The following is a 12,926-nucleotide window of genomic DNA, read 5'->3' as shown; positions in this document are numbered from 1 at the left end:
TTTTGCACAAGTAACATGGAATTCGTCCACAAATCAAATGCAGGGTAACTGTTGATGAACCTGTCTGAACTTCCAAAATACACAACAACCAAAGATTATTTTTTTCTTTAAAAAATACTTCTAAAATTCCAGAAAAATTGTATAGTTTCTTTTCAGTGCCCCAAAAACCCATCCACACCCCTTTGTTGGATCAATCAAATATGATCAGTCTCCCAACCTGGCCCACGAGTCATATGACAGGGAGCCAAATTTTGGCTGGTATACTCTCTTGCAAAAGCAATGATCCTGGTATATCCCTGAGATGCATCATATAGCAGCCATCACTACCATCAACATGGTTACCTGAAACACAAGTATCATCAATAGGGATAATAGATCATCCAATCAGAATTTTGAAGCATCTTCAATACAGATTTCTTGGTGAGAAGCATCCTATATACATGATTGGCATGAAAGACAGAGAAATTCATCACATTATTATTATTATTATTATTATTATTATTATTATCATTATTATTATTTTGATAGGCTACAAAATTTATATAAACTTATTTGCAAAGTGAGAACCGTTTGTATGAGAACTTACAATTGAAAATCAATAAACAAAACAGAAGATAAACTAAATGACAGGTAATTGAATATGGTCACACTTTAGAGATCGGGGTATGGCTTTATCTTCTCCAACAACTTCTCAGCTTCAATGAATCCACCCAACGGTCCCAAAGACAAGTATTTTACACGTTTCCATCTGTTTAAGCTCTTTCAGAATTAAAGCCATGATAAAAACTAAAATATTCAAGCACGTAACAACAGTCAACAACCAATGACCTACCTAGGTGTGAAAGGAAGTGCCAAACAATGGAGGTGCAGATGGTTAACACTGTTAAATGGAGGCCGATGAAAGCCAAAGCTGGCAAAAGGGCCACAAGAAGATTAGATGAAATTTTTGTCAATAATTCCAAATTTATATACAAAACATTAATTTATAAAATAATAGAAATACATAAATAATAAATTAAGAAAAAAAAAAACTCAAGTTTTGCATCATTATGTCCATAACTTAGTTTTAAATTTATTCCACATGCCTAATTTCATTCTACTATGTTTGGTTCCACAAAAGTACTAAGAAAGAAAATGTTAAAGAACATGATTTTTTCATATTTAGTTTTACAATGGAAAATACAAAAGAAATTAAATTAATTAGAAATTTGAGTTTTTTCAATATTTTAATCTTTATATAAAAGAGTTAAAATAAAATGAATGAGTTTAAAATAGCATATAAAAATACTTTATTAACTTTGAATCTAATTTTCATTTTCCTTCACTTTTTCTTTCCTACTACTTTTTCTTTTTGTTTTCCTTTCCTTGCATTTTTCTTCAAATTTTCCGGGAACCAAACATAGCCTTTCTCTCTATTTTTCCGTAAATTTTTTTACCTTCATGTTAATTGACTTCATCCATTATATATATTTTACACTCATTACAGAGCAATGCCAATCAAATACCTAAAGGATCACTTCTGAAATGCATTTGAATGCATGCATGTTGGCAGTTACCCATTGAAGAATGAAAATGAAACTTAAAAACAAAACATCTCATACTTTGCACTTGCAAAACATATATATAAGCATAAAGAAACAAATAAATAGGAACAAAGCATCCAGTTGCAGTGAATAAAGAGAACCACCAAGGATAGTCCCACTGTCTACCAAGATTGTTAATATTACATACTTTTCAATAATACATGGCTCTTGGACACTCCAACAGCTAATGGTGGTAACTGAAGTCTAGAGTAGCTTCTCTGGATCAATCTAAGGTTGCACAGAGAAAAGCTGCAATTTGAGGGTATTGAAAATCAAGACACATTTCTTCATGTACAGAAACAAATACCTGTACTCCATGGAATGAGGTGCATCTCTGTGTAGTAGGGTTTGCCCCACATTTAACATGTGACCAACTAGAGAAGATATAGAAAATGAAGATTAGCCATAGGAAATAAAAGAAGAGCAAAAATCAAGGAGAACACTCTGAAGGGTTTGCACTACACATTAATCCCTTTCATTAAGATTTCTTTTACCTAACGAATAATCTTCAGCTCTCCTCTGGAGGTCTTTAACAGTTGCGATGTGCTCCACAGGAATTACCAAGTAATGCCTATCAAGTTGACCAACTCCAATTTGTCAGTTTACCAATGGAAAACCACATGGGTGAATTTTGACACCCCCTGGGAATGAAATGATACAAAGAAGGGAGCTATCAACACAAATGAATGAGTAGGGCAATGATGAAGGTAATGGCATTTCAAAAAGGAGACAAGATGGTATTTGTTCGAAGGGCTTGTAACTGCACCTGAAAATTCTGCAACTCCATGGAACACTTAACCTTCCACCACATTAAATGAAATCATTTTGTCGTCCTTTAATTTGTTTTGAATTATATTTCATAAGTACCAATCCTGATTTGATCATATGCCCTATTTCAAATGAAATATACAATCTCGAAATCGCTATTTCAATAATAAAATAAAAAGAATTTGAGGTACAGGTTTTCATGCTTTTGATTATCTACGACATTTGACCATATGCCCTATTTCAAATGAAAATCTACAATCTCGAAATCCCTATTCATATAATAAAACAAAAAGAATTTTGAGGGACAGGTTTTCGTGCTTTTGATTATCTACTGCATTTGATCATATGCTTTATTTCAAATGAAATCTACAATCTCGAAATCCCTATTTCAATAATAAAACAAAAAGAAATTGAGGGACGGGTTTCCATGCTTTCGATTTTCTACAATGCAGAACCAAACAGAACGCACAAAAAATACGAGAATCAATATCCATAGGAAAAATTGAAACGAAATTAAGGGTGAGGAAAAAATAGAACCTGAAGGCGGAAGGGTTGATGTCTTGAAATGCAACCACCTTGTCATCCTGCACGCCCTAAGAGTCCATCAGAAAACAATCAAATATATAGAGAGGAATGGAGAAGGAGATACAGAGAGAAAGATCAGACGGAGTGGAGAAGAGTGGTGGAGGTGTAAGAGCGGGCAATTTGACAGAAGATGCAGGGCGAAGATGCTCCAGCCATTGCCCTAATTCCACGCGGCTGATTCCGAGTAACCGTTTTATTGTCCGCCTCACACCTTCACGACATATAAATCTTCCAAAATAAATACGACAAACTCAATATAAACCATGATGGATATTTAAATTCAATTTTATATTATAAAATGAAATATTAAAAATAATATTTTGCCATTTTCAAAAATGATACATTTTTTTTATTAAATTTAAAATGCTTCATCAAATAACTTGTCACATATCAAGCTAAGCTAAGTCAAATTGAACTCGATTTTAGATAATCATTAGATAGATTATAATTTTAATATTAAAATAATATTTTTAAAAATAAAATAATTTTAAATGATTACCAAAAATATAAAATTATCATTATAATTTTCTTTATGAGTTTTTTTATATTATTTATATATTAATTAAATATAAATAATATAAACATTAAAAAATTCATATATGTATCATCATTTTTTTTAATTTAATATATTATAGTTTTATTTTTAAATTGAACAAATTATTATCAATGTTGTAATATTGTTGTTAAATAATATTTAATATGATTTAGTAACAAATATAAATTTATAAAATTCATATATTTTATGGACCTTCACCATATTATTATTAAATATAATAAATTGTATCATACATATATTGATTTATTAAATAAAAAATTAAAATATCTATTATTACTTCTTCTATCCTTTTCTTTTTAGATTTAGTAACAAATATAAATTTATAAAATTCATATATTTTATGTACCTTCACCATATTATTATTAAATATAATAAATTGTATCATACATATATTGATTTATTAAATAAAAAATTAAAATATCTATTATTACTTTTTCTATCATTTTCTTTTTAGATTTTTTTTATAATATTTTCACTGAGTTTTCAACATTATAGTATCATAAATATGTTGTGTCAAAATATCTATCATAATTCCTGATATATTTTAGTATATTTGTAAAATGGAGTTATTATATTAAGAATTTTAATCATATTTTTAATATTTTAATTTTAAACATTTAAAAAAAATTAACGAGAAATAAAAATAAGAGAATTAGTTATAAAAAAATATACAATACTTAAAGAATAAATAAAAAAATGAGAAAAAGATTAATTTGCACCAAAAATTGATATTTTAGTTTTGTTTATTTAGTTTTAAGTTATTAATTTTAATTGTATTTTTAATATTTTTATTCTAATCTATATCTAATGATAGTTTTTATTTGGTTTTAATGAAAAATAGACAAAAAGATAAAAGGTTTTAATAATCAATATTGGAGCAATAAAATAATAAATATAAAATTATTATTAATCATTTATTTGTTTATTTTATTAAGGAAAAACATTTTCTGTGTTTCTTAAAAACATATTTTCGCTTTCATATGCCAAGGTTTCGAAACCAACAAGAGTCCTTCGCTTGCCGCGCGGCGCCGCTCCTCCACCCCCTAGCCATGTCTCGCTGCTCACTTCTCAATTCTCTTACCAAAATTCCATGGCTTCCCTCTTCAGGCATCCATTAACTCGCTCTATCCCTAATTCATTCACTCACTTCAGACTCAGACCCAGACGAACAATGAGCTCCTCCTCCGCTCAGCGCCTCTTCCAGTTAAAGCTCGATCCACTCACCGGCAACTCGGAGTGGGTCGTCATCGACGAAGAAGACCAAGTTTCAGAGAACCCCTCCGAACCCCTTTTGTCTACGACGTCGTATCTTGACATGCTCAACGACTCTCGCAGGAACAGAGCCTTTCGCGAAGCCATTGACAAGACGGTTACCAAAAATTGCCGTGTTCTTGATATTGGGTACCTCTTATATACTTTGCATAATCCTGTGTGTGGTTTGTCTCATTAGATTATTGACATTGGAGACTCTGCCCTTCTGGGTAATTGAATCTGTGTGGTTTCTTTCTTATTGGTCGCAATTCAATTATTATTGTGCAGTGCTGGAACTGGTTTGTTATCAATGATGGCTGCAAGGGCAATGGGCTCTGGTGACTCAGTGGCGTGTCCTAGAGCTGAGGGAATGGTAACAGCATGTGAGTCTTACCTTCCAATGGTGAAGTTGATGCGGAAGGTTCTGCACCTCAATGGTATGGGAAGGAAAATAAATGTTATTAACAAACGCTCTGATGAACTTAATATCGGCGTGGATATCACTTCACGGGCAGATGTGCTAGTGAGTATACTGTTTTTGGATTTGCAGCCCACACTAATTTTTGAGTTTGTTCTGCAATTTATCTTAGCATGTAAGAAAATTTATGCTGTGAATGAGACAGGTGACAAGCGATACTACCTACATAGTAGGAGCAATCGCAAGGGATGGGAGGGTTAGTAAAAACTGAAACTTTACTAGGAAAAATGTGTATTGCACAAAGAAAGTAAAGCAAGGAGGGCAAAATTTTTCCTTATTGCTTTCATGTCATCTAAAATTGCTTCTTAAGAAATACAAAAAATGTAATATACTCTTTGTGCTCTATATAATTGATATAAAGAAGTAAGAAACAAGATTCAATCACCTAAAGTTGAAAGAAACATGATTCAATCACCTAAGGTTGAGCACTTGTTCATACTCTCTTCCTATGTGTAACTTTGTATGAGAACCTCCTGTTACTAGCATTGGATCTGATTTATAACTTCACTAACTGTTGTGCTTGGATTCTTGGGTCAGCATTCAGAATTGATACTGGAGTAGTTGATGTTCTCTGATCTTTTGCAACATGCTCTATTGCATTGGAAAAGGCCGTTTCAGAGAACATACTAATAATTGGTAAATGAGGTTACTTATAGAAGTAAAACTTATGGTAAACCAGAAAGCCCAATATCTAGTGCCAGTTTGGTCATTCTCGGGTGTGATAATGACCTGTAATGGCAACTGGCCTCATTTTAGATGATTGGCATGATGACTTTGCCTGCATAAACTTGACACTGACATTGCAACAGAAGCTAAGATGCTTAAATTCCATGCTTTGAGCTTGTGATAGGGGTCATTCTAATAAAACATATAAAACCAGCTGCATTCTACATAGTCTTGGTATCCATCAGTAACCTATCCTAGGCTAATGTAGTTGGGCCAGGAATATTTTGTTAAATCTTCCCCTTTGGTATGTTAACTGTAATTGAACTAGTTGCCATGGGCGTGTAATGCGTGTTGTCATGCATTTTAACTATGTGTCAACCTTAAGGATGCTGAAGAGGGGGAGGGGGTGGGGCAGGCACAAAATATGAGAAGTTTATTTCATTGGGGGCAAGATTCAATAAAAAGGACAAACTTAGCCTAGTTATTAATCCATGTCCCTTCTTTTCAGGGTGACTCTCTGCCACTGATAGCACCAGAAGTTCACATTTTTTTCTGTTTTTGCATGCTAATTCTGCTGTAGTGTTTTGCTTTGATCAGTTAATTTGGTGGTCAGGCATATTGCATACATCACTGGACTTCGATTCATTGTTTTCAAATTTATAAAGCACTTTGAAATCTTAATGCAGGTTAGTGAGATACTAGACTCAGAGTTGCTGGGGGAAGGGCTTATACCGACTTTACAACATGCACATGACATGTTATTAGTGGAAAATGCAAAAACCGTGCCATACCGAGCAACTACTTATGGCCAGGTGCTTGACCATGCATTTTTTGAAGTGTTAAGACATATTCCCTCTCTCAAGGTTGAGAAAGAACTGGTCTAATTAATTTGAGACTCACTAGTGCATTTTTTCCCCTGCAGCTGGTTGAAAGCAAGTTTTTGTGGAAGCTGCATGATTTATATGATAATGAAGCAAAAGCTTTAGACAATGTTTGTCTTGTTCCAGCTGGCCAGGAGACTATTTTATCCATCAAGCAGCAACAATATGCTATGCACTGTGATGCAATAAAAGAAGAAATAAAACTGGTACTGGCATTACATACTTCTCTACAAAGTTAGAAAAGACAAGCTGTTTAGTTCCTACTCAATTTAATATTTATCCAGCTGTCAGAACCCTTCAAAATTTTTGAATTTGACTTTTCGAAACGGCCAGACAGTCATGAGGAAACTGAACTACACATAAAGGCAACTGACAATGGCAGTGTTCATGCTGTTGTCTCATGGTAAACATTTTTCTGCTGTAGTCATCATTTCATTTCATTATTTTTTTATAGGGACTCTTATGGCAGTATTTTCGGTTTTTGTTCAGGTGGATTCTACAGCTTGATTGTGAAGGGACGATCTTTTACTCCACTGCTCCAAAATGGATAAGTGTTCCATTCAACATAAACAAATCACAAACACCATTTTCCAGTGAGTAGAGGTGTATCATGTTCATGTAATCACTTAAGGTGCTTCTGGAAGCAACTAAAAGAAAGAAATGATTTCAAATGACCAGTAGAATGCCTTTTAATGGTTTACTTAAGATTTATTTTTAGTTCCAACACTGGAAAAGACAGGTGGGTGAAAATTGAATTCTAGTGCTATGGCAATAATGCAATGAAGCACAACTTTTTCCATCTGTGCAACAAAGGTTTTAACTTTTATCACACAGCAGGGGGAACCTGTCTCTTATATGAATCACATTGATGACAAAGTTAAAACCAGTTCTTTAACTAGAGCCTGATCTAGAAGTTTATTATAATGTTTTGCAATAAAAATCCACTTGGAAAGTAATTTCCCTTGATGTTGCTTCCAAACACATAACAATGGACAAATGCACTTGTATGTGAGTCTCAATTTTTGAGCTGCTCTTAGTAAATGTTGAACCAAGTAGAGATCATCTTTTGAGTTCCTTCATATAAACTATAGAGTTTTGTGCTCACATAATAATAGAATTTGGTGGTTTGATGTCTTATTAGGTGCTGGGGATTGGTGTGACCATTGGAAACAATGTGTTTGGTTCATTCCAGGGAAAGGTATATATGTGTCCAAACATGAAGAGGTGCATTTACATGCAATTCATACTGATATTAGCATCTCCTATAATCTCAAGACTCAATTGTCAAGAACAGAAATAGGACAGCATGATTTATTTGCTAGAGATTCTCAACTGATCCTATCACCAGAAAGAGTTGCAATTTATGGAGACAGTGAATGGAGGCTTTCCATGTTGACTGCCATTAAAAATACTGTAAGATCTCTCTCTCTCTCTCTCATGTACGCGTGCACACACACGCATATGAACAATAGTCAGAAAATCCTGATGCAGAAAACTAAGCTTTAGCATGTTTTTTTTTTTTGGTAATTATGTAAAACTGCTTTCCACTTAAGATGTGCCCATGACGAAAAAACTCTTTTTGTATTTGTTGGTCTGATATTCTTTCTTTGCTGCACTCAATCCTGGCTTGCTAATAAAATAATTATCAAATGTCTGACTAATATATGTCAGCCAACTTTGCAATCTGTCATTGGCTGCTTAATGTCCTTAAACTTGCTTGCCCACAAAAATGAATATATAAATATCATAACCTATTAGGTTATCACCTTTAGGCTTTGGCTCAAACTGTATGAAGTGGATGGTAAGAAAACAGACTATCTATCAAATTACTTATTGACTTCTCTGAAGGAAATAATTAGTTGGAGTTTCCCTTAAACCTATTCACCTAGAACATGTCCTAGTGAATAAAATAATGCATATGAATTAAGTAACCCAGCATCAGAATCTTGTTTAGTATAACCTGGTACATAAGCAGCTCAGTCCTTGAATATACTTGCTTTTATAGAATTCTGTCAGAAGATGGGTCTTGGTAGCATCTATTGAGACTTATCACAATGGATCAAGTGAACAAACACAATATTTATTAAATGCACAGTTGTGGGAGGCTCTGACTGAGTTGGCTGACTACATGTTCTGCCATTATAGCTACATGAGCATGGTAGCTTACTTCTATTTGGGAATGAATTAGAGCTTTCTTTTGTCTATAATGAACTAGCTTGTTGCTGGAATATGAAAGTGTATGTGCTGGGTGGTGATTTCAAGTTACATTTTTGTGATGGGTGATTTTGTCGCAGAGACGTATTAAGTTTCCAAATGGAAGACTAGTTTTGGGGGTTTCACAGTTTACAGTGATTGGATGATCTGATTCTGTTGAATTCCAAACGATAATTTTAGGTTCAAAGATGTGCGTGGCATCTCTGTTTTGTGATTGCACTTCTTTAGTCTCAAGTCCTAGAATTTGAAATTTTAGAGAAATAAATAATGGGATTTGGGGCCCCTGCATTATTTTTCTGTTTCAATAAATTTATTTTTGTGTTATACTGGTACTTGTTGCTGCTAGAATGCATAATAATTCCAAGCCAAGTTTGTTTATGTTTTCTTTCTCCTTTTTTTTTTTTCAAAAAAAGAAATTATGATTATTATTATTGTTATTATTATTTATTATTATTATTATTTCCAAAGAAAGACCATTGGTTTTGTGTGAAATTATTCTTTCGATGTTCAATTTTTTAATGCCTCTTTTCATGTATTATAATTATTTAAGTAGAGCTATTCTTTTGTCGTTGTGTGGTCCTATGCTAGAGTTTTTGAAGGCTATTGAGATGTCTTGTAGTTGCGGACCCTTTCTGTTTCCTTCAATATTAATATTTTGAATCATCATGTGCATCTTCTCTTCTTTGCCTTCTAAAGCAGGCCAGACAAATTTTGTTCTGCCATTTTGGAAATAAAATGGAAAATGAAGATATCTTAAAATTGTATATACCCCTACTCATATCCTGTCTTGTATCCCTCTTACAACAGTTTTGAATCTTGTTCACTCACCTCGTTGAGGAACTGCTGTTGGTCTCTTGCATTATATTGAAACTCAAAACTATCTGAACTCTATTTTTTTTTTTTTTTTGTAAAATACATAATTATTTATTTCACCCTCTTATTTTATTTGTCATGGCATTTTTAATTCATTAATACGAGCTGTTTTCCTTGCAGTTGCAGGGAAAAGTGATCTCCTTATGTGTTGTTGCAGATGACAGTATTTTCCTGGCAATTCTCATTGCTCATCTTTCAAGAACATCACATGTAATATCATTATTTCCAGGGTTACGAGACAAGGGTACCCAATATTTGCAAGCTGTTGCTGATGTAAATGGTTTCTCCATGGATCGTGTAGAAGTTCTTCAGAACTGGAAAACATGCTTGACTACGCTAGATACTCGTCAGAAAAAGGTAATTCATCCCCAATTCAGCTTGTGTACCAGGATTTTGAACTTTTAAAATTCTATTTTCTTTTGCAATGTGAAATCGTGATGTTTTTCTTCAAAATTGTTCTGGTGGTGATATTTTCATTAAAAAGTTAAGTTGCAGGATATCCAGTACCTAAAGTCTCTGGTGATATGCAGCTGCATAGTATTTTGAGCTGCAATTGCCCAACTGGTCAAATATATATTTTTTTTTGATAAGTACCAACTGGTCAAATATTATTCCTCTTTTCCTTGAGTATTTTATATAAATATTTCAAGCTCCTGCCAACCAGCTACAAATTGAATTCAAGCAGTGTGTTTTCCTGTTCTTTCTTTAGGTTGACCTATTGATTGGAGAACCTTTCTATTATGGAAATGAACGCATGCTTCCATGGCAGAACCTGCGGTTTTGGTAAATAGTACAATCATTACTCATTTTCAGGATTTCTTGATTTTAGCAACGAATTTCAATGTCAGTAGATTACTAAGTAATAGATGCATTCTCCTTAAGTATATCACTAGACCTCCATCTATTTCATCCTAGTCTATTGTCAGGTCATGATAGAAGTGTTGTGACAAAGCCGCATGAATGAGTAAATTGCCCATTAAAGTATTTGCTCACATCAGTTCACCACATGTGCTTTTTCATTTTTAGATCTCAGTACAAGTAAGATTAGTTCAAAATACCACTAGGAGATAAAACATTGTTTTCTAAGTGAGTTCAAGTACGTTCTAAAGTTGGCTGTCACTGTGGGTTTCTTTTATCTAGTGCTTTCAAATATGTACTTTAGATATTTTAGTACTCATGTTTTTTTTTTTTGATAAGTAAGCAAGAGGAAAAAAATATTAATTTAGTAGCCCTGTATTGTGAATTACTTTATCGTGACATGTTAAGAACCAGCTGCCTTGCTGAGAGTTTATTCGCATTATCATCATTGCTATTAACTTATATGATGATCATTGACCAGTGTTCTGTATAAGTGGTCCATTGTAGGTACAGATAGGCAGTATTACACTTAATTCTTGATTTGTATTGTGTGTTCAGGTCAGGCAATTTACCTAACTGCTTTTCTTGTTTTGAAATGGGTTAAAGGAAGGAACGGACTATGCTTAATTCTGTCCTATCTGAAGATGTAGTAATAATGCCTTGTAAAGGAATTCTGAGGGCTTGTGCCATGTCTCTCCCTGTAAGTGTTTTTGTATCCAATGGTTTGAACTTGGAACCAAGTATGTGACTATTCCATGTTATATTTTAGGGATTGCAAATCTTTTTATGCAGGATCTTTGGAACAGTCGCAGATGCCTAAACAAGATTGAGGGTTTGGACCATTCAGTTGTAAATGCCACCTTAGGGGCATGTGGTGATTTGCCTGAAGCTCAAGAAGGTCCTTGTCTGCCTTATTTTGTCTGGCAGTGTGGGGAGATTAAGGTATCTAATTTACATGGTATTATGTTTTTTAAAAGACAAGGTGCCTTTCAGGTAGAAGAAAACAAAATTAGATTTTGTCATGGATGGCTTCTATCACCTTCAGTAATACAACTGCATTGGACCCGTTTCAGGAACTCAGTGAAATACTCACAGTCATGGAATTTGATTTCTCCAAACCGATAAATCCTTGTTCTGGGAAAGCCATGGTATGTGCATACTGAGGAAATTGGCAATGATATTTGGATATGCTTGTTGTAATTTGGCTATTTGGTGATATTGATTGGATTTAGATGTGAAATCTGGGAAACTAGGAGGATGTAGAGGCTATGAATCTGCTAAATTTATTCTCCCTTTCCTTTATTAATAGACAAGTTTAACCCTTCTTTTTATTTTCCCTTTCCTTTGTTTATCAGCATCTACATTCTTCTCTAGTCTTAGATATAGATGATGCAAACTCGAGGATCCATTTGCATATTCATTCTCAGTGTCTCTAGAATCAACATAACTATCTCTGTAGTTCTATCACTAATAATAATGCTACTTCCACCTGCAGGTTGAATTTACTGAGACTGGGATATGCCATGGATTCGTGCTTTGGATTGATTGGGTTATGGATGCCGAGAACTGCACTGTATTACCTACTGGGCCAAGTATGCCTTAATTTTATGCTAAGGTGCATTTGCAAAAGAATTTTCTTTCCCGTCCTTAAGGATCAGTGTAGAGACCTGCAAAGAGGTTTGTTTCTTGTTTTAACTCACCTTGTTCTATATGGGTCCAGTCCACAGATATTGGAAGCAAGGAGTGAAGCTTCTTTCCAAGCCCATATCAGTCGGATTCCATGGCTCAGAAAGTACAAGTGGATGTTTTTCCACAGAAATTGAAGCATCCTTTGATCCATCCAGTGGGGAACTCATTGTTAAACATACTCTGCCATAATATGCATCAATCTTCTAGTGCCCAAGCTGATCGTGTTACTTACACGCCACAATTACCTCAGCTGCTACCCATCGCTGCGGCACTGCAGCTGTGCTCTGATGAGCAATCTCATGTGTGCTCAAGTGACTAATGCGATTATTCTGCTTCAGCCTAAAGTGGGGTTCAATCTTTCTAATTCAAATTCATCCTGTTTTATTGGGCAGATTCATTTGATGACTTTTGGTGATTTTGTCAACTTCTGATTTAACAATACTAATGGGAGAATGAGATTTCCTTGGATTCTTTTGATGTGTGTTATCATTTTCTTCAATGACCTCATTGACTGCTTATAGTTA

General features: G+C 34.0%; 2 protein-coding genes across 6 annotated transcripts; one reads left to right on the top strand and one right to left on the bottom strand.

Annotated features, from left to right (window-relative positions):
• Positions 1-3,147, bottom strand: LOC117931390 (bifunctional adenosine 5'-phosphosulfate phosphorylase/adenylylsulfatase HINT4). 4 transcript variants are annotated; one of them, XM_034852371.1, is made up of 7 exons: positions 3,018-3,147; positions 2,889-2,935; positions 2,078-2,154; positions 1,891-1,957; positions 1,732-1,811; positions 833-910; positions 1-342 (listed from the first exon to the last, which is right to left on the bottom strand). In XM_034852371.1, exons 1-7 carry the CDS (start codon positions 3,090-3,092, stop codon positions 230-232), a joined length of 537 nt encoding a protein of 178 aa, XP_034708262.1. In that variant the 5' UTR covers positions 3,093-3,147; the 3' UTR covers positions 1-229. The 4 variants fall into 4 exon arrangements, 3 of the variants coding, with proteins under 3 accessions (XP_034708262.1, XP_034708281.1, XP_034708270.1); XR_004654037.1 differs by lacking the exon at positions 1,732-1,811 and adding an exon at positions 587-748 and having other exon boundaries at positions 249-342; XM_034852390.1 differs by lacking the exon at positions 1,732-1,811 and adding an exon at positions 651-748 and having other exon boundaries at positions 253-342.
• Positions 3,148-4,480: 1,333 nt separating this feature from the next.
• LOC117927872 (protein arginine N-methyltransferase 1.6) lies at positions 4,481-12,888 on the top strand. Of its 2 annotated transcripts, none has more exons than XM_034847585.1 (14): positions 4,481-4,893; positions 5,032-5,266; positions 6,574-6,699; positions 6,810-6,974; positions 7,053-7,171; positions 7,258-7,361; positions 7,910-8,181; positions 9,976-10,212; positions 10,565-10,638; positions 11,320-11,413; positions 11,506-11,655; positions 11,787-11,861; positions 12,209-12,305; positions 12,434-12,888. In XM_034847585.1, exons 1-14 carry the CDS (start codon positions 4,583-4,585, stop codon positions 12,589-12,591), a joined length of 2,217 nt encoding a protein of 738 aa, XP_034703476.1. In that variant the 5' UTR covers positions 4,481-4,582; the 3' UTR covers positions 12,592-12,888. The 2 variants fall into 2 exon arrangements, with proteins under 2 accessions (XP_034703476.1, XP_034703485.1); XM_034847594.1 differs by having other exon boundaries at positions 12,209-12,328; positions 12,434-12,510.
• The last annotated feature ends 38 nt before the right edge of the window (positions 12,889-12,926 follow it).

This window comes from Vitis riparia, chromosome 2 (assembly GCF_004353265.1).
Source record: "Vitis riparia cultivar Riparia Gloire de Montpellier isolate 1030 chromosome 2, EGFV_Vit.rip_1.0, whole genome shotgun sequence".
NCBI classification, from domain to species: Eukaryota; Viridiplantae; Streptophyta; class Magnoliopsida; order Vitales; family Vitaceae; genus Vitis; species Vitis riparia.
This window is presented reverse-complemented; position numbering and strand designations above follow the sequence as displayed.